Source organism: Cygnus olor, chromosome 13 (assembly GCF_009769625.2).
Source record: "Cygnus olor isolate bCygOlo1 chromosome 13, bCygOlo1.pri.v2, whole genome shotgun sequence".
Lineage (NCBI taxonomy): Eukaryota > Metazoa > Chordata > Aves > Anseriformes > Anatidae > Cygnus > Cygnus olor.
Genome location: NC_049181.1, coordinates 6,642,218 through 6,666,759, shown reverse-complemented (window position 1 = coordinate 6,666,759; position 24,542 = coordinate 6,642,218). Strand labels below are relative to the sequence as shown.

Genomic DNA, 24,542 nt, shown 5'->3' with positions numbered 1-24,542 from the left:
CTGGGCTGTGAGCTCAAAAGCAGGAGGAAAATGATGGGGAAAGCTCTGCGTACCTGCTCTGCGTGCCCCAGGCGGGCACCCTCCTGGTACAGCAGCTGCTCCTCGCATGCTGCAGGAACAGACCACTGCCCAGTGGCATGGAACAACCATTAACTAGTATCTTTTGGCTTATCTGCTGAATATTTGATCAAATAGGTCTTCAGAATCTCATTTCTGAGATGGTTCTGATTTTGAGATAGAACTTTTTAACACAGAGTTCTTGCTGCTTAACTTTTAAAGAAGCTAAAAGCCTTATTTTCAGTTGGCATAGGCCAGGCTTGTCTCCTGGTTTGTTACAGGGATTAGCTGCTCTACAGCCACTGAAACACTAGGGGAAAGGGGGCTGATTTTGAAATATATTTGAACTGCCTATCTGCACTGCTACTTGACATGGTTATTTTATGAATCATAGAATCACAGTGCTTCCCAAATTGGAAGGGATCCACAAGGGTCCAACTCCTGGCTCCGCACCAGATCGCCCCAAAATCAGACCCTGTATCTGAGAGCGGTGTCCAAACACTGCTTGAACTCTGGCAGCTCGGTGCTGTGACCGCTGCCCTGGGGAGCCTGGTCCAGCACCCAACCACCCTGTGGGTGAAAAGGTAGGGGTCTCTAGCAGGTTTCTTACGGCTGGCTCCCATGGGAAGTGTCTTTTAGCTGCCCAGTAACACCAGCCAGGCCTTGGACTCTCCCCACTGGCCAGCTTCTCAGGTTGTGTGCTACACATGGCACAAGAGGAGGATTCTTCCTCTTAAAAAAACAGCAAATCTTCCCTTGGGGGGGGGGGGGAGAAGTAAAAATAAAGGAAAAGAGAAGTGGGATGCACCGAAGTTACTCTGGAAGCCCAGTTCCCCCTGTGTGGGGCGGCGGAGGGCAGCAGGGGCAGCGGCTCCATGAGCCTGGAGCGCTGCCTGCTCAGCACATGCATGGCCCAGCCCCACGCGGGACAAGGGCCCCAGCTTTGCCCTCTCGCATCCCGTATCGTCCCAGGAGCTCCACGGAGCACACAGAAGGGTGTACTTGTACTGCAAGGGCTGTATTTACACGCCGGTGTTAATTTGCTGCTGCACTTAGTCGCTGTAGTCACTGGCAATTGAATCTAACAGAGTTAAACAAAGCTTTACAGCACACTAGCAAGGCAGAATAGTCCGAGTTTTTCTTCTTTTCCCCTTTTTAGCCCAACTGAAGGAAGGGCTGTAGCGATATCTCTTGCCCTGGACCTGGAAGGCATGGCCTGTCAACCAGCAACCAGGGAAGCGGCGGTGACTCACGGCTCAGTTTCTGAGCACAGTTCAAGTCCTCACATTGTTGCGGCCATGGAGGGAAAACTGTTGCACCCGCGACTTCATGTGCGGTGCTCCCAGCTCTGGCAGCCGTTTCCTCGCACACGTGCCAGCCCCGGGGCTGCCGGAGCAGGGCAGCACGGTGCTCCGGCACATCGAAGTCCCGGTGAGAGCGCAGCTCTGCCCAGGCGGGTTGTGTGGCACGCAGGTGCTGCTCCGTGTCCTGGTTCAGCCCCGAGCTGAGCACAGCTCTGGAACCGCCCTGCATCGCGGCTGTCAGCGACGCAGGAGGGTTTAGAAACGACACGGGCATCCCCAGCTTCCACCAGGCGGGGAGGCTCCTGATGCTGTGCTGCTGGTTGTGGCTGGGGATGGAAGGCACACCTGGACGGCCTTCCTGGCCTCACCAGCAGGAAACAACTCGCCCAGGCAGCAGGCAGGGGCTGAACGAGTGGCCGAGTTAGCCCCCGACCTGTGCTGACAGCTTTGCCTGGGCATGTGTCCAATTCAGAGACGGGCTTTCCCTTTGGGATATTCGCTCTGATCTTCTCTCTTCTACAGACTCGGTCGTGTTCAGAGCAAGTCCTACACAGAATATTAACGCAGGGTCAGAAAGTGCCTGACCTTTTCAGGAGGGTTTGCAGCCTGGCTGCCAGAGAGGCTTTTTACAAAAGGACTTTTGGCTCGTTCCTGCAGATCCTGATTTTCAAGTCACGCAGAGGACAGAAACGCTGCTGTTCCTGCCTAGGACCCACTGCCCAGGACTGCCAGCCCTGGCCAAGCACCCCAGGAGCTCTGCACAAGCCGCAGGTCCCAGAGCCACTGCGACACAGCCCGGGGTCCTTGGGAGCTTGCACCCGCTCAGGGGGCGATGGCAGACGGCTGCTTCCTCTGCTCCTGCCGCATCTTGAGAGCCAGCATCGCCCGGCGGTACAAGTCTGGGGGAGGAAGGGAAGCGGTCAGGCACTAACCCAGGGACTAATCTCTGGGGCCAAGCCTGGCAGCCTGTGCTGAGCGAGGGCTGCAAGGATGCCCCAGACCCCAGCACAGTGCACTCACGTGCCCTTGCTGCATCCCACCTGAAGGCTGCAGCGCTCACCTCCCAGCAGCCCCCCCTGCCCTGCAGCAGCACTTACTCCTGCCTGTGCTTGTGCCCTGCACCAAGCACCGTGTGGCCACGGGCTTCTGAGCAGCTCACATCCCGCTGCCAGCAGGCCAACCCCCTGACGCTTTTCAGCAAAATGTGTCCTGGGAAATACCAACCAAAGGTGCTCGAGACCTCCTCCCGCTGCTGCTCCGCGGCAGGCTCCTGCGACTTTGATTATTCTTAATTTCTTCTTCTTTTCTTTTTCATGCCCTGTGCTGGATGGAGAAATATGAAATTTCAGACATCACATTTGGGCAAGGATGCCTCTGTCACCAAACCAGCCGAGAGGACTGCTGCTGGTGGATCCGCAGTCCTCCTGCTGAGATGCCCAGGGATGTCTCTCTCTTTCCGGCCAGACTCCTGCAACCCCGCTCTGCGCTCAGCTGATCTGCAAGCAAAGCTAAGGGAGACCACAGGGACTGGTGCTCCAGTGCACCACCACGTTTCTGGGTCCCCAAACCGCCTCTTGGGGTAGCTCTGAGGATCCCGATGTGCCCTTGCCAGCAGCCCTCACAGCCCCCTCTCACCTGGGTGGGGGGCAGCCATCCGGGGGGCAGAGGCTCCTCCTGCCCGACCCTGTTGGGGGCCAGCAGCCCCACAGCAGAGCTGGCTCGGCTGTCACCCCCCCTCCTGCTCTGTCCGGTTCCTCGGCCAGGCTCGGCTGCCCCGGGCCCTTCTTCCTCACCTTCACCTTCCTCTTCCTCCTCCGGGACCCTTTGCGCTCTCCTCCTGGGCAAGGAGAGGAGGGGAGGGGGGAAGGCGATGGCAGCCCCCTCCAGCCCGGCCCACTCCTGCTGTGGCCGGGGGGCTCTCACCTGGGGGAGGAGGTGGCGGGTGGCCCGGTGCTCCCCCATCTTCCCCACGCCGTCCTGGTCGTCCTCCCTCGGGCCGGGGGGTTCCTGGTGGGGCGAGAACACAGCCGGGTGGGGGCGAGCCCCGTGCGGGTGAGGGAATGGCACAGAGGGAGCCGCACACCCACCTGCGGGCGGGCAGGCGGCCGCGGGCTGTCCGGGGGCTGGGGTCGGCCATCGGGAGCGGGTGGCAGGGAGCAGCGGGGACCGCTCGGCAGCGGCACGCAGGAGCCAGCGCAGCCCCTGCAGGGTGCTGCGGGCCGGGCCGGCGGCCGCACACGGCTCCTGGGGATGGGGGGGGGGCTCGGTCAGCCCCGCGACCCCCCGGTGCCTGGCAAGGGGAGCAGGGTCGGGCAGCCCGCCTGCAACTCACGATGCGGCAGGGCGAGCGGTTCTCGTTGACCAGCCGCTCCAGCGCCAGGCGCTCAATCAGCTCGCAGGGCAGCAGGGCGGCCGCCACGTCCTGCTTGTTCGCCAGCCTGGGGCATGGGGAGAGGGCAGGGGGTCACCCCAGGCACCCCGCTGTACCGTATGGGGAAGACCGGCTGCTTTCTGCCAGTTTGGCTGTGGTTAGGTGAAGCATTGCCCCGAGCCGTGCCCGATGCCGGAGCCCCTCTCCAGGTGCTCTCAGCACCCCGCACTGCAGGGGTCCCCATGTGCTGGCACCCGCTGGGTACCACGTCCCCACGGCAGCCTTGCTGCACTGCCCGCAGCCCCAGCCATAGGCTCCCACTGCTCGCCCCAACCCCAAACCCCGCGGATCACAGCCGGCAGACTCAGCCTTACAGTAAGAGGGGCTTTCCAGAGACATCAGGGTGACTCAGGACGCGGCTCAGAGCCTTGCGGGCCTCCTCCATCCGCGCCAGGTCACTGGAGTCCAGCACGAAGAGGAGCCCGTGGGCCGTGCCGTAGTGGCTGCGCCAGGGCGAAGCGCTGGCCCCCGGGCAGGTCCACCAGCGTCACCTCGAACCTGTCCACCCGCAGGCGGGTCTGGCCGGGCTGTGCCGTGGGCAGCACCTCGCAGGCCAGGGCTGTGTGGGGAGAGGGAAGAGGCCAGATGCGGGAGCATCCCCACCACACTCATCCTCTTCCCCGGGCCCCATCCCTGCTCCCACTCGCAAGGATACCCAGAGCACAGCCAGCACCCCGTGCCCCAGGCCAGCAGCTTCACTTCTGTATTTCAAAGCCCAGTTTTCCTCGCTGGTGCAAGACCGGTATAGCCCAGCCATGAGAGATTTGTGGGGCAGAGCCCCCGGCAGTGATCCTGCTGGGATCCTGGGGACTGTATCACCCGCCGCAGCCCGCAGGCACACTGGGTGTGAGGGAGCATGCCCCCCCCCCCCCCGCCACGCTCCTTGTGGGACCCCCCAGCAGAAGTCACCTTCCTCACCTCTCCCTATGTCCATGATGACAGAGCTCTTCCCCGCGTTGTCCAGCCCCACGACGAGGAGGGTCACCTTCCTGGGGGGCAACAACAAGGGGTGAGCAGCCCGCAGGCACGCTGTGCCCCACATGGCTCTGTCTGAGCCACCGTCCTCAGGGAATAGTGGTGCCCCTGGGCAAGGGGCTGCCTGCAGCAGCTCTATTTCGGCTGGGAGAGGGGCAGGACAGTGACATGGGCTTTCGCCTGGGATGGCGGAGAGGGGAGGGATGGTCCCTGGTGCCTGGGGAGAGAGCAGGGGCAGAGCTGTCAGCACGGCCCTCAGGTGTGCGCGGGCACCTGGAGCCACCCTGGCACCGCAGGAGCCCTCCGTGTGCTTTCTACGACCACCGTTTCCTCTCGGACCCTATGGGATTAAGCAATAGTATGCACAGGCTGGAAAGGCTGGTACTTGTATGGAAGCAGTTAGTGACTTTTCTTAGTACTCTTCCGCGTTAGTGCATTAGGGCAATACACAGAAAAATAGCAAGGAGGTTTTATGAGCTTCTGCCTGGACCCAGGAGGTTTTTCCTGTTCCTCAACAGTCATGTTTGCTCCCCAGTGACACGCTCCGTCTGAGCCACGAGCAGAGCAATTTCCCTTTGCCTTACATGTCAACAACATTAGTCATTTCAGTATCTTTTCCATAAATATACACAGGAGTCTGCGTGGGCAGCGAGCTCCACCTCCGGCATTACGGAGCCGCACCGCACCGTCGCTGGACAGACCATAAACCCCCTTACTGCCCGCACCGCCTGCCCGCCCGGCTCCTCCCCGAGGGAATTAGGCCTGGCCTCACGACACACGCAGGCAGCTCGGTTTCGCCTTGCCCTGCAGCTCGGGGACCTCTCGCGCAGTGCCACGGTGCCGGCGCCCTCCCTGATAAATGCGCACACGAGCGCTGAGCTCTCCGGAGAGCCCCTGGAGCGGGTGCACGGATTTACCTGATGGGCTCCTGTATGGCCTGCAGCCAGGACCAGCAGTGGGAGAAGAGCTGGAACATGCCCTGCAGCCCCCGCCGAGGGGTCGGCCTCTCTTTGGCACCTGCAGGACGAGCAGCCCGGTGTGGCTTTGTCCCCCTGCCTGTGGCCGCCCGCACCTTCTTGCATCTCAGGGGTGTGATTCAGCCTCTCACCTGCTTGCTCTCCTGCACGGCTCCTGCTCGCATCTCCTCTGCGTAGCAGCTGCTTAAATCTAATCTGGATTTACACGATTTACTCCTTGCAGTCTCCCTAATCCCGGTGGGTCAGCCCAGGCCGGTGGCCGCTGGGAAACGCAGTGCCGCAGTCCCTGCGGGGCTGCTCCTCTCGGCACCTCCAGCAGCAGATGTGGCTTTTGGAACAGAAACAAAGCCCAGCTGAGCAGCGCCTGGCTGGGAGCAGGGAGCTGGTGGGGACCCTGAGAAATACCCAAGAGTTTCTCGGACTCTGCCGAAGGCACTGGGCCATTCTGCACACACACAGCTCCTGAGCAGGGCCCCCAGGAGGCAGTCCTGGCCCCACGGCCCCCAGGCACAGATGCCTCGCCCAGGCCAGCTGCAAGGCTCTGAAGCAGAGGAGGGTCTGGCTGAGGGTGGCACAGGGCTGGGAAGTGGTGACAGTAGGACGAGGAACGGAGCCAGCAAAAAGCACCAGCTCCTTGATCTGCAGCCCCAAAGCTCTTATGAGGCTCTTCGGGTTTCCTGTTGCTTCCCTGCAGCTGAGGCTGCCTTCTCTGGAGCCGAGGAGAGGCCCCGAGGGGATGGCCGAGCCACAGGGACTTTTGGTGTGGAGCGCAGGGTCCAGAGGGACGAGGACGCCGGACCTGGTGAAAAGCACACCGGGAAGCTCCCACAGGCTGCGGACGGGGTCCCAACAGTCCGTGCCATACAGCAGCTGGCAGCAGTGAGCTGGGTTGCAGAGGCAGTGCCGGGCATCCCGCAGCACCCACACGCTGGGGCACAAGGCGAGCTGCCTGGGAGCGCTGTAGTGAGCAGGGAGCTGCACCAGGTTAATGATTGACCGAGGAAGTTTCCACACCCATCTCATGGCCAGACACAACAGCCGCACTGTTTGGGGTGAGTCCGTGCGCCCCATGTATGGGGCAGCCTAGCTGCGTTAGCCTGGCAGAGGGAGAGGTGACCGGGCAGCACCCAGGGCACTGCAGGGCTGTCACAAACATTAGCTGAGCATTAGTCTCATTTCTGCACGCCAGTAAAAACCTGCCTCCTGACGTCCACAGCTTCCTTGCCTCCCGCTTGTGCTCATCATCCTCCTACACGGAGGTGCTGCAGGGTGGGTCAGCACCTCTGCCACTGCCCTGCTCCACTTCCCAGGGCCCAGCGGTGACCGTGTCCCCCGGCCCCAGCCTTTCCCTGCTGCTCCTGTGCCAATGGCCTCACCGGTACCAGGGGCAGTGCCAGCTTTTGCAGGCAGCACGGGGCTGGGAAGCCTTTTGCAGAACTAGCTGCAGCCGTAGCGCACGGGCACGCTGGAGGGCAGCGCCTCTCGGTGCCTGGGGATGGCACTTGCCAGGTGACAGCCGGGCCAGGTGGCAGGAAGAGGCACGACCACGGGTGCTATAAATAGAGGAGTGCAGTGTGGCAGACAGCTGCACAGCCTCCCGAGGGACAGCAGAGCGGGTCTCCCTCCCTGCCCCAGCAGATTTTGAGAGGTCTGCTGTTGTAATGCCCATGTCCGAAATTCCTGGCTCTCTAAGGACTGGGAAAACCCCCAAGCAGCAACAAAACCACCCCTCCTGACGCGCCCACAGCCAGGAAAACCTCAAAAAAACACCCCCCAAAACAGCGAAACCTGCACTCAGCTCTAGAAAGACGAGAGAGGGCCAAGCCCTCGTCGATGGGCGGTTTGCTCCCGCCCGGGACTTGGCTCGGAGCGCCGGGGCTCATGTTACAGAGCGGGCGGCTGGCAGGGTGCCCGCCTGCGCGCCCGGCGCCTTGGGTGGCAGAGCGACACGCGCGTCCCCTCTCCCTGCACGCCCCGCGGCTCGGGGACACCCCGGGCAGTGCCAACGGGGACCCAACGGGAGCCGTCCGGGTTTCCTTGGTGACTGTTGCCAGGTGAGAAACTCCGAGGCAGAATTTATTATCTTGGTGGATGAGAGGAGATGTTCCTCGCCGGCTGCTACCGGACCCTGTCCCGGCACCACGCTGCGCTGGATGCCCCAGGGACACCGGTGACAGCGGGGTCCCTGAGAGCGGGCTGTGCCTGGGGAGCCGGGGCTGTGCAGCCCCTGGCATCTCTACCCGGAAGGCAGCACTTGTTTTAGGGCTATTTCTGCCCGCTGGAGAGTGGCAGGAGAGGGAAGGAGGCAAAAACCAAAGGGACCGCGGAGAAGCACAGATGGACGCGGGCTGGTGGGCTGCCCTGCCTCGGCTTCCCTAGACCCCGTGAGTATGCACCGAGCGGCTTTGGGTGCACCGGGACCACCACACGGGGCCCCCGGGGTGAGGAGCAGAGCGGGGAGACAGCGGTGGCAGGGCTGGGGAAGCCTGCGCACGGGGAATCACAGCTTGCAGGGGAAAGCACCAGGCAGCGCTGACCAGAGGTGACCAGGGCTGCCTTCAGCGCTGAGCTGGGGTGGCAGTAAAACGAGGTGAGGGTGAGGACCAGAGTCCCAGCAACAATGTCCGCAAGCTGTCCTGGTCTTCTTGGGACTGCTTCGTCTCTGGACCTGCCCAAAAAGGCAGGGGCACAGCAACCGCGGCAAGGCAACGACGTGCCCGAGCTCCGGGGAGGGACTTGTCTTTCTTTGTAAGGCGTCGGACAACGGCGGCAGCCCAGTCACAGCAGGCCGGTATGCAAATATCTGCATCGTTCCTTTAAATCCCCGCACGGCTCTGGTGGCTAACGATAAAGCCGATCATATGGGCTTGCAAATCCTGGGAGCTAATTACACCCCGGTGCTTGGCAGTCAGGCTGGAATCGCAAGATAATTGCCACCTCCGCTGTGGAAACCTGTTGTCGGTGAATCAGGGCCCTTGCAATGTTTGCTAGCAGAGCGTGGCAGGCCAGCAGCTGCTCCGCAGCTATTTTAGGAGAGGGAGGCCATTTTTCTGGATCTCTTTTGCCCCCTCAGCAGACGGCATGGCTGCCCCGAGCCCCACGGCGAACGCAGAAGCAGGGAGATGTTGATTTCAGCCTAGGCAGATAAGCGCCCTTCTGGCCCGTGCAAACACCAGCATGCCCCAAACAAGCCGAAACACGGCGAAGGCAGCTGAACACCAGCTCCTCTGCTGGGTTTTCTCATCCTGTCCCTGCTCCCTGCTGCGAGGGGAAGCTGACGGCTCACTCCTGCACCGTGCACAGAGCTCGCTGGTGCCCCTGCGGCAGCTGCACGCGCTCCCCGTGCTTGCACGGTGGTTTCGCTGAGCGCAGTTCAAGGCTGCTGCTCTTTCTGCTTTCCTGCATCAGGGCGTGGGCAGAGCGGGTGAGCGTAAAGCGTGCCTGCAGGTTGCCCCAGCCAGCTCAGCCGCTGGCAGGGCCAGGCACCATACACCTGGTGGGAGCAGGGGAATTGGGTAATTAAAAGGAACTTTAAGTCCTCCTGCCTGGTTTACAGCCCCTGAGCTGGGACTGTAGCCAAAGGGCCTATGATTTCAAAATGTATAAATATCACAAAGATAAATCCACCAAACGGAGGCAGCTCTATTTTCTTGGAAGCGTTCAAGCCACGAGGCAGCACAAGATGCCCCTTGCTGGGGACCCTCTCCAGGGCCCCGCCGACCCCCAGCAATGCCGAGCCCCAGGCAGCCCCAGAGGACTATAGAGGGGTGAAGTCCTCAGACAGACCCAGGTTTCCTCCTGCAAATGCCTGCTGGCAGGGTAAAGGAGTGAAGCTGCAGGAGGGAAAGGAAAAGGAGCAGCAGGAGCAGTCACATGAAACTGCAAAGCAAATGGAAAAAAAAATATTTCCCCAACCAAAAAATATTCCACAGACAGGGCAGAAAAAAAAATACAGCTGAGTTCTTGAGAATGCATGCAAAGTCCAAACAGTTTAAGCTGGGAAAACCGTCATTGCAAAGCTATTTCCAAACTAGTAAAAAGTTCCTGGCTCACAAGCTCCGTTGGAGCCCCTCCAGCTGCTCTGTCTGCCCACTGCAAGGGCACAGAGCGCAGGCTGCTTCTCCTGCTCACAGCACGTCTGGCTGGGAAGCGTTTGTGATCTCCATCCAGCACACAGGGTCTCCTGGGGATCCTCACGTCCCCACCGCCACCCCGTGCAGCACCAGCTGGATGTTAATTCCCACGGCACAAAGTGCATCCCAGGAGGTTTCTGATCCGAGTGGGCAGCGGGGGGGAAGCACCGCCACCCTGCACCCCGAGGCAGCTGCCTCCACCGCTGGTTTGCAGGGCTATATTTGGGAAGCTGGCGGCGCGCTGCTTGGCATGTCCCAGCGACTTACCGGGAGCGATGTCTGCTCCGGGGGTCCTAGTGCAGTGGGGGGGGGGGGGAGAGGAGAGGAAACCCATTTTCAGGAGCATGTGGGTAGTTCTCCTGCATCTGGCTCTTTAAGGGCTGTTTGCAAGTTGTTTCCCTGCCATCTCCAGTTTTGTTTCTGCTCCTCCTTTTACAGGAGCTGAGCTGCCGGGCAGGCGTGTGTAAGTGAGACGTGCCTATTTTCAGTGTTAGAGCCGGTGAGGGAGGCTGCTCCTACCTCTATGTATAGCCCGTGCTGTCACACACAAATGCCCTCACTCATCCACAGGCATGCAAGGGGCTGGAAAAGCTGTACAGCAAATCCAGATTTCACACGGTGGATAGGCACTGTTGCTACATCCCTGTGTTCAAAGCGCATCGTGGTGAACGCTGGGATTAAGAAAATAATGAAGTCTGGGGATTAAGAAAAATAATGAAGCTGGGTTGTGCTCCAGGACAAAGGCAGCCGTTTCTGAAAACAGGAGAAGTGACATTCTCATGTGGGACGGGACCCGGGGATGGCACCTTGGGCATCCTCGCGTGGTGGGACACAAAAAAAGTTAAGGCCGCACACGGCAGGGGCAGGACTGCCCGCTGGCGGCAATGCAATGGCCAGGTCCAGGGTGTCTGTGCCGCCGTGCCCGGCCGCACTGGGTTTGCAGAGGCTCTAATCCCAGGTAGAGGGAGTGGCAGCGGGGCAGGATGGCCCTCTGACGCTCTGCAGACATAGATCACTTTTATGACCTGTTGTTTACAGTACTGAGCTCTGGACAGGTAGGCTTAGGCTTGAGGGGTGACTCACAGCCTGAGCCAGAAAACATCCCTCTGCCTCTCCGTGCTTGAACAGAAAATAGGATAATAACTGGTCTGGGGAAGCGCTGTGAGGCTTTGTCCATCCATTCCTCTGATGGGTGCTGAGGCTCCCGGACACGGGACTGAATTCTTGACTTCTTAACCAATTGCTCTTAAATATTTCATCATGAACCAGGGGAAGATGAAATTAAAAATACGATGACTCCGAGCCCAGGCATTGCTCAGCCGAGGGCTTGGTGACCTGCCAGACTCCTGGGGATGCTTTTAATTTGGATAAATGGAAGTTGCATAAATGATTTAAATTGCACGTCGCTCTTGCTGCTAATACGGAGGTGTGGGAGCAGTTGGCAGCGCCGCACGTTGTGCCGTCGCCGGCTGAGCGCCGGACACGCTGCGTGCTGGGGCCAGCACAGCCACTGCCTGCACACGGCTCCCACCCTGGGTGTCCGCAGGAGCTGCCCGGCTGGTGGCAGGCTCGCTCGCTTGGACGCTGCTCCCTTTGCACCCTGCCCTGCTGGATTTTTGGGGAGGCTCTTTTCCAGAAACAGCTTGAAAATATGTCACTACCATACCAGAGCTGAGTGGGAAACGTGTAGGCTTCCCGTCCCCTCCGGTCGGGCCAGTCTGTGTGAGCTCACAGTGGTTTGTGGGCTCCTCAAGCAGCTGTTCAGTGCTGGAAGGGAAAGAGTGGAGCAGCTGCAGCAGGCGGGCTGCTGGTCTGCGGGAGCTGCCATCGGGAGACGCAGCCTCCGAGGTCTCGGGGCGGTTTCAGTCCCATCTCTGCCTCTGATTAGCCAATAGCCCTGGAAATGCTTCCATCCCGGTAACGTGGGGGTAGCTCTCACTTGTGGGGTTTGTGGGGTTTGATGCTGCAGGGGAAATGAGCTTGTGCTGTGCGTGGGGCCGTGCGAGCGACGGACACAGCATCGCCACTGCTGCTCCCCTGCTGTCAAGCGTGGGCACCTGCCGAGGGCTGGAACACCCAGACCCTCTTAAAAGATACCTGAGGCTTCCAGATCGTTCTAAAGCAGGGAGAATTGGCTGACCTCAAGCACTCCTTGCCTTGTCATGTCTGTCCCAGCCAGCCGGCGTGTGCCCAGCCCGGGCTGAGTAATCTGGCAGGCAGAGCGCTCTTTGGGGCAGACAGCTCACAAGCATCGCCGCAGAGGCTGCTGCCTGCGCTTGCACCAGCGCATGTGGGGGGAGGCTGGCAGAGACCCCGGCCTGGCAATGGGGGCTCTGGGGGCAGAGCAGGGAGCCCCATGACCGCTGGTGTTGGGAGCAGCTCAGCCGGCCCTGTGCTTTCCCATCACCTTGAAGGCAATGGGAAAAGCACCCCGCTCTAAGCCATCATGGTCTCCCACCTGGATGCTTGCGGGAGCCACAGCTCCTCTGTAACATCCGACCCAAATCCTCAGGCCAGCCCTACCACATACACCGTCCCTCCCGGCCACACACTGGGGTGCCCCTGCACCTGCTGGACTTGCGAGACAGCAAAATGCTCCCTGCCCTGGCATTGCCCTTGCTCTCACATACTGACCACAAAGTGGGGGGTCACAGGCAATGGGCGCTGTGGCCCAGCCCCACGCGCCCTTCTCCTGGGCTGGAGCTCAGGGTTAGCCCCGGAACTGCAAGGTAATGGGTGCAACTGGCCCGGCTGTGGGGCAGGACTGGCACGCGTGCTGGGGACCCCGCTGTCCCCAGGACAGCCTGACACCTCTGCCCTTGGGGAACCCCCCGTGGTGCTGCACCTTGGGGTGCTGGGAGCTGGGAGGGACTTGGTGCGTGGGGGTGGTCCCGGGGGGCACCCAATACTCTCAGGGGCACGCAGGGAGTAGCACAGGGGACAGCGGGACTGGGGTTCCCGGGGTTCCCGGGGTGGGTGTCCTGGGCGTGGCAGGGGGGCGTCCCCAGCAGGGATGGGGGGGGTCACGGGGTGGAAGGCCCCCGGCAAAGCTAGGGGGCGTCGGGACAGGGGCACGAGGGGGGGGGGGTCCTGGGGAGGGGGGCTTCCGGGCCCGCAGGGGCTCCCGGGCAGAGCGGGGGCCCGGGGAGGAAGGGTCCGCTACCGGCGGGGCGTCCCTCCCCCTCCCCGGCGGGGCGGGCCCGGGAGCGCTGCCGGCACGGCCCGCCCCCGCCCCAACCGGGGCCCGGCCCGGCCCGGCACAGCGCGGTACGGCCCGGGGCGGCGCGGTCCGGCGGGGCCGTGCCGTGCCGTGCCGGAGCAGCGGCTGCCCGTCGGGGCGCCGTGCGGCGGGGGCGCCGCGCTCCCTCCCCGCCCCGCAGCGCGGCTCCTCTCTCTCCGCCGCAGCCCGGGATGGCGCCGCCGCGAGGCTGAGCCGGGCCGGGCCGGGCCGGGCCCCGGTTGGGCCGGGATGGACGGCCCGGGAGGGGGGCAGCTGCCCGCCGCCGCCCCGTCGCGGGCGAAGCTGCCGCTGGCATCGTTTTCTCGACGGCGCTGTTCTGCGGGGAGAGCGCGGGCGGCCGCCGTCCTCTGCTTCTCCTACGGCCACTCCGACGACCGCTTCTGGCTGGCGCTCACCGTCTTCTTCGTGCTCTGCCCCTCCGTGCTGGTGCAGCTCACCCTCATCTTCGTGCACCGCGACCTCAGCCGCGACCGCCCCCTCGTCCTGCTCATGCACCTGCTGCAGCTCGGGCCCATCATCAGGTGAGCGCCGCGGGGACCCGGCCCGGCCCGCCCGGCCCGGCTCGGCACGGCGCGACCACCTTTTCCTCCCCCATCCCCGGACACCCGCTGCCAGCAGAGCCCCCCCCGCAGGCGGGTGCCCGGCACAAACGGGACAGCCCCCGGGGGCTCCCCGGTCCCCCTCCCCGGTCCCCTCCCCGGTCCCCCTCCGGTGCCGGCTGCCTGCCGGACCCCCCGGGCACAACCCGCTCCCCCAGCCTGTTGCATGTACGCTGCCAGAGCGCTCCTCAGGCAGCTGCCTTCGGAGACAGCGCTTCTCCTCCCCTCTCACTTTGGGGCTCCGAGCTCACGCCCGGAGCTCGGATGCAAATCCCTGCCGGGGCGTCTGAGGGTGAACCGCAGCCGGGGTCCTGCCCCGAGAAAAGGTCCCGGGCCTGGGGAAGGTGGGGGGCTACGGGACACGGAGGCGAGGAGCCGGGGGGCTGCCGCACCCCAGTGGGGAGAGGAAGGCGAGGGGGTGGATGTTGCACAAGCCGGAGAGGTGCCGCTCATCTCACTCCTCGGGAATGCCGCCGTGCCTCCCCAGCTGGCTTCACCCGCCGTGCGCGGGCAGGAACATCGCGCTGGCCCCGGAGCTCACCAAGGTCCCTGGCACACGGGCTTCCTTTGACACCAGCGGCCACGTTTGGGGAGCACCGGCAGCAGAAGGGCTGCGGGCTTACGTCAGACCACGCTGGCCCGTGGTGGTGGCATGGCTCTTGCCACACTGACCACAGCCACTTGGAATTGCTACGATGGGGCTTGGACGCTTCCAAGAGGCGTGCAGAGCTGCTCAGGGGAGATGCTGCAGCCGGCTCATCGGCCTGCAGAGAGAGCCCCGGCCTGCTGAGAAGGTCTGGCAGGGCACCACACACCAGCTTTGTTGCCCTTGAAGCCAGGCCGCTTGGATGAAATCATTTTCCCGTTAGAGCCTGGAATAAGCCACGAGCACCGACTTGATGTGGCAAAAGCATTGATCCAAAAACCCTCCTTCCATTTAATGGGTCTGAAACAGAGCGGCTGCTGCTCTCCTCATCAGCGCTTATAATAATTACCTCCTGCCGGTCCCCGAGCCAGCTCGTCCCGGGCAGAAGCCAAGCCTGCAGCATCAGTCCTCCGCTGGTCGCTCCTTGGTCCACGCACGCTGCTGGCGTGGGTGTGAGGCCCGAGGAGAGCGGAGGGGCTGGAGGCCGCCCTGCCGCAGGGGCCTGGCATCGGGGAGGCAGCGGAGCGGCACGGAAGAGGCCAGCCTCTCCAGAGACGTGCGGGTGCTCTGCAGGGACGGGCTTCAGGAAGCGCCGTGTTATCTGCCCATCAGAACCCGCTTCCACCCAGCTCTCCGCTTCCTGCCTCCACCGAGGAGGAAGCGTAGAAGGCTTTTGGTCAAGAGAAGAGATCAAACGCAATAACAGAACATATCTCTTGCCTCCACATTTGGAAGAGGCGTGTTTGTGCCTGTGGGCTGCACAGCAGCAGAAAAACAGAGCCAGGTGTGATTAATCCCGTCCCTCAGCTTTCGCTCCCAACAGAGCTCCCGTTCCTATGTCACCTAAGCTGCACCCTCCTCGCTGCCGGTCCCTTGTTGTCCCCGTGCCCCTGAGCGCCGGAGCAGGATGAGGGGCCGGGGAGCAGCGTGGTGATGGCAGCCGTGTCCCCGCAGGTGTGTGGAGGCCCTGGTGGTGTACTGCAGGTCAGGGAGGCAGGAGGAGCCCTACGTCACCATCACGCGCAAGAGGCGGCTGCGGAAAGGCTATGAGGTGGAGATGGAGCAGGAGGTGGGCCACTCGATGCGCCGGCTGGCCACCCACCGCAACGCCTTCAAGCGCATGGCGGTCATCCAGGCCTTCCTGGGCTCCACCCCGCAGCTCACCCTGCAGCTCTACATCAGCATCCTGGAGAAGTACGTCCCCGCCGCCCGAGGTAAGGGGGTCGGGGCCATGTGCCGGGCACGTGGGGTGCGGCCTGCCATCTGCAATGGGCACGCAGGCGGGGAGGGCACGGTGACACCTCCTCGGCTGCTTGTGGTGGTGTGGCAACCACGTCACACTCCACGGGTGCACCCCGGCCGTCCCTGCCTGCCCCAAACGTGGAGCACAACCTGCAGAGGTTGGCGCCTGTCCGTTCCTGGTTTGCTTTGGCTATGCCGGCTCTCTGCTTGCCGGCTTGGAGTAGGGCTGGGGAGGGGTGACAAGAGCTAGCTGTGACCGAGGTGCTCCCAGCTCAGGTGCTTGCCCTGCAGAGCCGTGTAATCCCCCTGGCGTTGTGCCCCATATAAACACTGTGCCCCTGCCCCACGGGCAGCAGCCTTTGGGTGAGCTGTACCATCAGCCACCTTTGGAAGCCAGGCTGCTCCTGCTCTGCTTTAGTCACTTGATTTTTCAGGCTATCGGAGGGCCCCCAGCACAGCAGCCCAGGGGTTCTGCCACCTGCTCGTGGGGTCAGTTATGTGCTCCGGTGCTCCCTGCATCAGACCCAGCTTCTAACCTCTGCTGCGGTGTGCCAGTGAGCCACGTGTGCAGGGGGGCTCTTGTGCCCTCTCAGATTTGAGCACCTGGTGAAGAAGCTGTCCTCACTGACCCTCTCTCCCCTGCAGTGCTGAATGCCCAAATATTTGCACAGACTCCAGGACAGGTAGCAGGGTAGAAACCCAATAAACCTCGTGGCCGATGAGGAGGAATGTGGTTTTGTTTGTGCAGGCTCCTCTGCTGGGGACCCAGTGAGCTGCAGCCGTGAGCTGTCCCCGGGGCAGCAGGGGCCGGGTGCCCACCCCCCAGCACTGTTTGACTCCCCTGCCTTTTCTCTCTGCAGCGGTCCTCATGGGGATCTGCCTGGTGTCGGTCACCTACGGGGCGCTCGTCTGCAACATCCTGGCCATCCAGGTCAAGTACGATGACTACAAGGTCCAGCTGCGGCCGCTGGCCTTCCTCTGCATCGTGCTGTGGCGCAGCCTGGAGATCTCCACCCGCGTGGCCGTCCTGGTGCTCTTCAGCACCGTCTTCAAGCACTGGATCATCCCCATCGCCTTGGCCAACCTGCTGGTGGTCTTCTTCCTGCCCTGGGTGCAGTTCTGGCGGAGCGGCACGCGGCTGCCCGACAACATTGAGAAGAACTTCAGCCGGGTGGGCACGGTGGTGGTGCTCTGCGCCTTCACGCTGCTCTACGCCAGCATCAACATGTTCTGCTGGTCGGCCGTGCAGCTCAAGCTGGCCGACCGGGACCTCATCGACAAGTCGCAGAACTGGGGCCTCCTGGCCGTGTACTACGTGGCCCGGCTGGTGGAGAACGCGGCGCTCGTCGTCCTCTGGTACTTCTTCCAAGACAGACGTCTACGAGAACATCTGCACCCTGCTGCTGGTGGCGCAGCTGCTGCTCGGCTACTGCCTGGGCATCTACTTCATGCTCCTCTTCTTCCAGTACCTGCACCCGTGCCGACAGCTCTTCCGACACAACGTTGCTGATTTCCTGCACTGCGTCTGCTGCCGGCGGCCCCCGGGCAGCCCGGAGCGCCTCGAGGCGCCCCACGAGCCCGGCGTGAGGCACAGCATCGTGTGAGGCACAGCATCGTGTGAGGCACGGCCCGGGGCTGCGGGCTACAGACAAGGGGACAGGGCAGGACGAACCACGCCGAAGGCAGACGCTCCCTGGCCCTGCGGTGGCAGCGGGTCCAGGTGCCTTCATCCGAGCACTGGTGGATCCCCGTGGTGGCAGGGGACAGGCGCCTGCCTGGACCACGTGCCCTGGCACACACAGGAGGGACCTTTGGGGTGTCCAGACCCCACGGGGCAGCCAGCGGGGTGCGGGGCATTGGGGTGCTTGGTCCCCACCCCGGTGCCTTTGGTGACCCCAGAGACGCGAGGGCTGCTCCGGGACTGTTTTGAGCAGTAAAGAAACTTTGCTGTGGCTCTGCGTCCGGGTGCTGGCAGGCGGCTGGTGACTCACGTGCGGGTGGGGACCGTTGAGACGTGGCTGGCCTGGGTGCACGTAGCCCTTGCTCAGGCTGCGTGCAGGCCCCAGGGGGGGAGCAGGATGCGGCCGGGGCCCCCCACAGCCAGGGGCTGCAGTGGAGGTCCCACAGCCCAGCACCGGTCCCACCCAAACGCTGCGGGCTAGCGCTTGCCCCGCGATGGGGCCGATAAGGTGCAGGAAGGCTGCGGGGCACGGAACGGCCTCATCCTGCACCTCTGCCAGCGTGGCCCTGGCTGCCGGCCAGGAGTGACCTCGACTCCAGCATGGAGCGATCCTGCCCACCCTGTTCCCACACGGGCCAGGCCCTGGCGCAGGCTGGCATTCCTGACACGAGGTCAGGGGCCTGCTGCCGAGCGTGACCCCCCCCCCCCCCAGCAGCCCTTTGTAGGGCTGCTGCTGTTTGGGAGGTGCTGGGTGCCCGCAGGGGCTCAGCGCCACGGGGCACTCACTCGGTAGGAGTTCACCGCCCTGGTGCTGAGCCCAGGTGTGATCCTGGTACCGGCATGGCCGTGCCCCTGTGATGCTTGTCCTCCTTCCGTGTTTTTTCCTCTTGAAATGTGAGAGCAAAGGTCGGCAAAGGCCACCAGGGAGGGTTGTGTTTGCAGAACAGAGCACGTTACTGACCCTCCGCGACTTCCTGCCACCAGGAAGTTCCTACCTTAAAAAAGAAACCAACACTTTGTCCCCAAAGGCCACAAAAGAAGGAGAGGAGCAGGGCAGTGCCCCGAAGCACCCGCCCCAGTGGCGGTGTGGCCGGGAGGGACCCCTCCTTGGAGGGAAGCCCCGGCACCCTGCCCCGCCGGCGGGGCTGCAGCCCAGCTTTCCTGGAAGGTGGCCTTTGAAACCGTGCCGGCATTTCCTCAAAGACGCTGTGGGGGAAAGTCCCCGCAGTGCCGTTCCCAGGGCCGGGGCCATTTCCAGGGCCTGCTGCCTCCCATAAAACGCCGGGCGGGCGGCAGCAGGCAGCAGCTGGCACGGGCAGACGGGCACATCACAGCATGGGCAACTGGCTGGTCAACCACTGGTTCTCGGCCGCCGTCCTCGTGAGTCCGTGGGGCTTGGGGTGATGGAGGGGCAGGGGCTGCGTGTGGGCCTGCTGTGGACTGGGGGCTTTGGGGGGTAATTGGGGCTGTCCTGGCTCGGTCTGTCAGCCGCGGAGGAACAAATATCCCCTCTGTTTGTGTGCAGTCCCGAGGGTGGCGGACGGGTGGCTGTGGGTCCCATTCTAAGGAAACCTGGAATGAAAGGAAAGGCGGGTCCTGGTGCTCGGGGTGCTGGGTGAAGCCTGCAGGGATTCTTTAGGTCTTGGCCACCTCTTCCCAATCACAGCCCAAATGCCAAAAATCATCAAACCCCTACGCAGCAGGGTGGGGAGGTAGTGCACCCTGAGGTGTTCCCCCAAAACTCATGGGCAGAGGAGAGTGAAAATTAAAAATCCCACTGATTTTCTCACCTGCTTTGGCCAGGGAGACTTCCGTTTGCATTTTCTTCCCATGTAAGAGTAGGAGCCTCCCACATGAGCCCTTGCTGGGGCCGGGAGCCTGCAGCCAACAGGAAAATCCTCTGGTGCTGTGCTGCGTGGTGCCCGAGGAGCTGGAGCATCCACGGTGCTGCCGCCACAACAGCCAGCTGCAAATACTTGGGAAAGGGGGGGAGGGGGGTTACAGAAAATTGGGTTATTTGCTTTTTTAAAATTGTTAAAGGAAAATCGAACGCAAGGCAGAGTAGTTGTGGGAGCTCTGGACTTCCCAACGGAGCTCTGTGGGAGCTCTGGACTTACCAACGTGAAAGAGCACAGCTTCGGTGCCGCACGGAGACTGGCGCAGGGGAGCAGGGCTTTGCTGCGGGGACAGCAGCACCATGGGACCAGGGCAGATGAGTTCCTGCAACATTTCCTCCTCGCGGACCTTTCCCGCTCAGTCCCTGCCACCCTCGGTGCCTGCCCCGGGCCCTTCCCACTCACGACAGCCCCGCGCCGTGCAGATATTTCCTTTATCATTCTTTCCTCATTCCTTGTGTGGGGGTAATGCACAAGGATGTGGGTGACAAGACAGTTATTCTGCAAGACTTCCCACACCTCTCCTCACCGTTGCTCCCACGTCCCATCGATTCCATGCTGATGCAGCAATCCCCATAAGGAAGTGGGATGGGACACTGGCCTGATGCCCTCCGTCTGTGCCGGCACCCATGTGCTGCAGAGTGAGGGGGTCCTGGGGCCGGGGTCCCTCATGAGCCCTTGGCTTCCCCCTGCAGGCAGCATGGCTGGGCATCAACGTCTTCCTCTTCACGTACTACTTTCTGTTCTTCGACCAGGATGAGCGGTACTTCTACACCAGGGCCATCCTTGGGGTAAGGTGCTCCCGGCAGCACCCTGCCTGTCCCAGAGCCCTCCTGGCTGGGCTGCAGCGGGGCAGGGGCTGTAGCACCCCAAAACCCTCCCTCGTCATATCCTCTTCCAGCCTACCATTGCTCCATCCCACTCCCTGCCTTGATCCCTGTTCCCAGCCCAGCATCACTCCGTACCAGGACCCATCCTGCACCCTGCACCCCACAGCCCCAGCCCAGGATCACTTGGTCCACCTCAACATCACTTGGCCCTTCCCCGTCCCGTCCCGTCCCGTCCCATCCCGTTTATTCCATCCCATCCCATCCCGTCCCGCCATCGCTTTGCCCAGCGCGGGGCAGCAAGGCTGCAGGCAGACGCACCGTGTCCGAGGCACAGTGACGCTCACCCTGTCCCCACCTCCCCTCTCCCCAGTCTGCCTTGGCGTGGGCCCGGGCATCGGCCAAGTGCCTCAACTTCAACAGCATGCTGATCCTGCTGCCCGTCTGCCGCAACCTGCTCTCCTTCCTCCGTGGGACCTGCTCGGTGAGTGCCCTGGAGGCAGCCCCGCTGCGCTGGCCGTCCCTGTCCCCGTCCCTGCCCCGACCCTGCTGTCTCTCCTTGCAGTGCTGCAGGCGAACGCTGCGGAAGCAGCTCGACCACAACCTCACCTTCCACAAGCTGGTGGCCTACGCGCTGGCCCTGTTCACAGGTACCGTCCTGCCCCTGCCCTGCGTCCCCTCCGAGCACCGCGGGGCTGGGGGCAGCGGGTGACCGCCTGTCCCCCTCCCAGCCGTGCACACCATCGCCCACCTCTTCAACCTGGAGCGCTACAATGACAGCCAGCAAGCCACCGACGGCAGCCTCGCTGCCGTCCTCTCCAAGATGCACCTGCAGAACAGCAACAAGTGGCTGAACCCCATCCACTCCAACCAGACGGTGAGCGCCGGTCCGCTGCCAGCAGCCCCCTGTCCCATGCCCTCACTCACCCCGTCCCTCTGCCACCCCTGCAGACCGTTGAGTACGTGGCCTTCACCACCATCCCGGGGCTGACCGGGGTCATCATCACACTGGCGCTCATCCTCATGGTCACGTCCTCCACCGAGTTCATCCGTAGGAACTACTTTGAGGTCTTCTGGTACACGCACCACCTCTTCATCATCTACTTTGCTGGCCTCGTCATCCACGGCATCGCGTAAGGCCCCTCCTGAACACTCCCAAAACAGCGGCAGGCAGCATAGCAAGGGGCAACGGCCATAAATAGCTGCTTGGGGGCCTGGGGTGGCCGCGGCTGCCGCAGGAGGGTGGTGCAGCCCTGGATGGGGTGCAGCAGGGTGGTGAGATCGCCATGCAAGGGCGGGTTGCAAGCCTCAGCTAGCCTAAGGCCAGCTGGCCCTACGCAGCCCATGACTGGGGTGGGAAGAGGGCCCCTGCGCTCACCCCCTGCCTCCCTGCAGCGGGCTGGTTCGCGGGCAGACAGAGGACAGCATGGAGGAGGTGCACCCGCGGCGCTGTGCCGAGTACCTGGTACACAATCACGAGGAGTGCAGGCACGAGTGCTGCAAAAACCCCGAGTTCAGCAGCATCCCTGCAGAGGTAGGGCAGCAGTGGGGTGGGATTGGGGCTGCGGGGGGGCCCGGCTCCCCTGCGTACTCCCTTAGTGGGAGTGCCCAGCCCAGGGTGCTCCAGCCCTTTGCTCTCCTCCATCCTACAGTCCTGGAAATGGGTTCTGGCCCCCGTCCTCCTCTACGTATTTGAACGGATCCTGCGGGTCTGGCGTGCACGGCAGAAGGTGGTCGTCACCAAGGTAGGCGGCGCTGGAGCCAGGGAGGGAGGAGACGGTGCTGCAGCCCTTGCTGGGGTGGCTGCACGGAGGTGAGCAGGGGCCACTGCCAAAGCCCCATGCCCAGGTGACGGGGACAGGTTGGGTGCCGAGCCCTGCTCCCTGTCCCCCAGGCGGTCATGCACCCTGCCAGAGTGCTGGAGCTGCAGATGCAGAAGAAGGGCTTCCGCATGGAGGTGGGACAGTACATCTTCGTCAACTGCCCCGCCATCTCCCTCCTGGAGTGGCACCCCTTCACCCTCACCTCGGCGCCCGAGGAGGACTTCTTCTCCATCCACATCCGGGCAGCCGGGGACTGGACCGAGCGCATCATTGACACCTTCCAGCAGCAGAAGCCGGAGATGCCCAGGTAGGCTGGGGAGCTCCCAAATGGACCATCCCAGGGGCTCGGGGAGGCCGTGCCTCTTACCCCGGCCCTCCCTTGACCAGGATTGAGGTGGACGGCCCTTTCGGCACGGCCAGTGAAGACGTGTTCCGGTACGAGGTGGCCATGCTGGTGGGAGCAGGCATCGGTGTCACCCCCTTCGCCTCCATCCTGAAGTCCATCTGGTACAAGTTCCAGCAGGCTGACCAGACCCTCAAGACCAAGAAGGTACTGGGTGCCCCCCAGGACCAGCTGTCCCCAGGCCGTGGGTTTCTCCATGCTCGGAAGTGCTTGGCTTCCCCTTCCTCAGCATCACATCCTTCTCCTGCCCCTGCTCTGCTCCATCTTGAGTAACGCTGCTTCCCCGTGCCATCGCATCCCAGATCTACTTCTACTGGCTCTGCCGGGACACGGGCGCCTTCGCCTGGTTCAATGACCTGCTCACCTCGCTGGAGCAGAAGATGGCCGAGTCCGGCAAGGCAGACTTTCTCACCTACCGGCTCTTCCTCACCGGCTGGGACACCAGCATCGTGAGTTGGCTGTGGGTGGGCACGACGGCAAGGCGGGGACGCCTTGTAGCTGAGCCCAGGAGGAAAGGCGGGGCGAGCGCATTAACGGCTCGCAGAGGCACAGAGGTTTTTCCTCTCAGGCATTTGGTGCTCCTCCAGGGGAAGGGACTCGCGGGCGGGCGGGCTGGTGGTGGCCGGGGTCCTCACCGTCCCTGCTCCGTGCAGGCCAACAACGCGGCGCTCCACTACGACACTGCCACGGACACGGTGACGGGCCTGAGACACAAAACCATCTTTGGGCGGCCCATGTGGAACACCGAGTTTTCAGCAGTGGCCACGGCCCACCCCAGGTCAGAGCTGGGACACGGGTGCTTGGGGTGCTGGTGTTTGGAGGTCTCCCCTCCTCCCCAGCACCCACAGCCCCTCGCTGCATGCAGGTCGGTGGTCGGTGTCTTCCTGTGCGGGCCAGGGGCATTGGCAAAGGACCTGCAGAAGTTCTGTCACCAGCACTCCAGCCTGGACCCCAGAAAGGTCAAATTCTACTTCAACAAGGAGAACTTCTAAGTGGGAGCCAGGCTGGGACCGCAGCCGTTGGAGAACGGACAGCCTGCTGCTCTCGCATCTCTTTTTGGAGCAAGTCTGCCTGACCAGGGACGAGCATCAGCTGAAAAACACATGCATCGAAACCAGGCAAGACAGCAAGGCCCTCCTTCACAAGGAGAAACTCAAGGTTCAAAGACTGCTGCCTTCTTGACCCAGCCTACAAAGGGTTCCTGTGAGGGGAACGAGCCCAGCGCACGGCACAGCCCACGGGGAGACCAGAGGCACGCGTTGCGGTGGTGGCACTGGGGCAGCACAAAGGCTCAGACCAGCCAGAGGCAGGGGGGGCGCCCAGCGGGCTGGGCAGAGCGGGTGGGAGATGGGACACGCCGAGCAGGCACCGGGGACCACGCATGCCCCTCGGGGTTTAAACAGTCCTTTCCATATAAACTGGTAAATTAAACTTGCTTTCCTTTGCAATAAAAGGTGGTGGCTCAGTCTGTGCAGGTAAAGGGGGGCAAACAGTGGGCTCCCTTCATACGGGGCTGCCGCAAAAAGGCGGGGTTTGTAATAAACCCTCCGGGGTAAAGCGTAGGACGTTGGGGCTGCCTGCCTGCCGGCCCTCTTCCCGCACAGGGGCTCAGCAGTACCAGCGAGCCAAGCTTGCACCGTCCACCGGGCACAAACCGGTGCACAGACAGACTTTAAATGCACGGGCAAATTCTGCTCAAGCACATGCAGAGAGGAGGGAAAAAACACCCTCCTGCAGCAGGCAGGTATGGTAAGCGATACAGCAATCGGATATGGAGCCCTTCTGCCCTTGCTGGCGGGAACAGAAAGCTGAGCCCCGCAGCAGGGCGCTCAGCCCGTACCGTGGGACGCTCGCTGCTCTGTCCTTGGGCCCACGGGCTGCCTTCATCAGCCAGACACCTCCTCCCTGCAGTCTGCTTGCCTGGTTCGGTGGCAAGAGTCATCTTCCGGCAGGGAAACACAAAATGACAGTACCTTTGCTGCAACGCATGCACGAAGCCCTCAGGAAGGCAGACGGAATCCGGCTCCAGCACTTGCTGCCCACGCCTGGTCTCCCATCAGCCTCCCCAGGTGACAATTTCAGCTTCCTGCAGGCTGCTGTGCAAGCGCCTCCCACCACACGCTGCCCCTGCTCAGTCCACCAACCTAGGATGCTTTCTACCGTATTCCTAGCGAACATATAGGAAATCCCAAGAGTATTTCTGGCCCTATTGCTGGGAAAAGAGTGGTTTGGACTAGCCTGGAGCCAGGCCAGATTGTTCCCAGCAGTCCTGCCCTTGCCTCCGTGACCATACAAGGCAGCCCGAGAC

At 62.7% G+C, this 24,542-nt stretch overlaps 3 protein-coding genes across 6 annotated transcripts; 2 read left to right on the top strand and 1 right to left on the bottom strand.

The window, feature by feature from the left end:
- Positions 1-1,060: 1,060 nt before the first annotated feature.
- Positions 1,061-9,654, bottom strand: ARL13A (ADP ribosylation factor like GTPase 13A). Its single transcript, XM_040572934.1, is given in 11 exon segments — positions 1,061-2,260; positions 2,586-2,684; positions 2,997-3,198; positions 3,285-3,368; positions 3,449-3,605; positions 3,694-3,799; positions 4,107-4,244; positions 4,246-4,351; positions 4,711-4,781; positions 5,685-5,784; positions 5,876-9,654. Coding segments are annotated over 10 exon segments (1,023 nt in total). The 5' UTR covers positions 5,744-5,784; positions 5,876-9,654; the 3' UTR covers positions 1,061-2,259.
- A 3,677-nt stretch (positions 9,655-13,331) lies between these two features.
- On the top strand, positions 13,332-17,557 carry XKRX (XK related X-linked). The gene is given in 6 exon segments (XM_040572933.1): positions 13,332-13,404; positions 13,407-13,450; positions 13,452-13,639; positions 15,318-15,577; positions 16,466-16,971; positions 16,973-17,557. Coding segments are annotated over 6 exon segments (1,293 nt in total). The 5' UTR covers positions 13,332-13,346; the 3' UTR covers positions 17,210-17,557.
- Positions 17,558-17,705: 148 nt separating this feature from the next.
- NOX1 (NADPH oxidase 1) lies at positions 17,706-24,457 on the top strand. 4 transcript variants are annotated; one of them, XM_040572923.1, is made up of 13 exons: positions 17,706-18,666; positions 19,877-19,972; positions 20,382-20,492; positions 20,574-20,658; positions 20,740-20,885; positions 20,960-21,141; positions 21,404-21,542; positions 21,661-21,753; positions 21,903-22,138; positions 22,219-22,381; positions 22,537-22,683; positions 22,888-23,012; positions 23,100-24,457. In XM_040572923.1, exons 1-13 carry the CDS (start codon positions 18,622-18,624, stop codon positions 23,224-23,226), a joined length of 1,695 nt encoding a protein of 564 aa, XP_040428857.1. In that variant the 5' UTR covers positions 17,706-18,621; the 3' UTR covers positions 23,227-24,457. The 4 variants fall into 4 exon arrangements, with proteins under 4 accessions (XP_040428857.1, XP_040428856.1, XP_040428855.1 ...); XM_040572922.1 differs by having other exon boundaries at positions 22,888-24,457; XM_040572921.1 differs by having other exon boundaries at positions 22,537-23,012.
- Positions 24,458-24,542: the final 85 nt, after the last annotated feature.

Bases quoted from the DNA above. Each gene is read 5' to 3' on its own strand.
- NOX1 (XM_040572920.1), top strand. From the start codon at position 18,622: ATGGGCAACTGGCTGGTCAACCACTGGTTCTCGGCCGCCGTCCTC. The intron at 19,973-20,381 runs GTAAGGTGCTCC...CCCTCTCCCCAG, and splicing joins ACACCAGGGCCATCCTTGGG to TCTGCCTTGGCGTGGGCCCG. The intron at 20,886-20,959 runs GTGAGCGCCGGT...CCACCCCTGCAG, and splicing joins CCATCCACTCCAACCAGACG to ACCGTTGAGTACGTGGCCTT.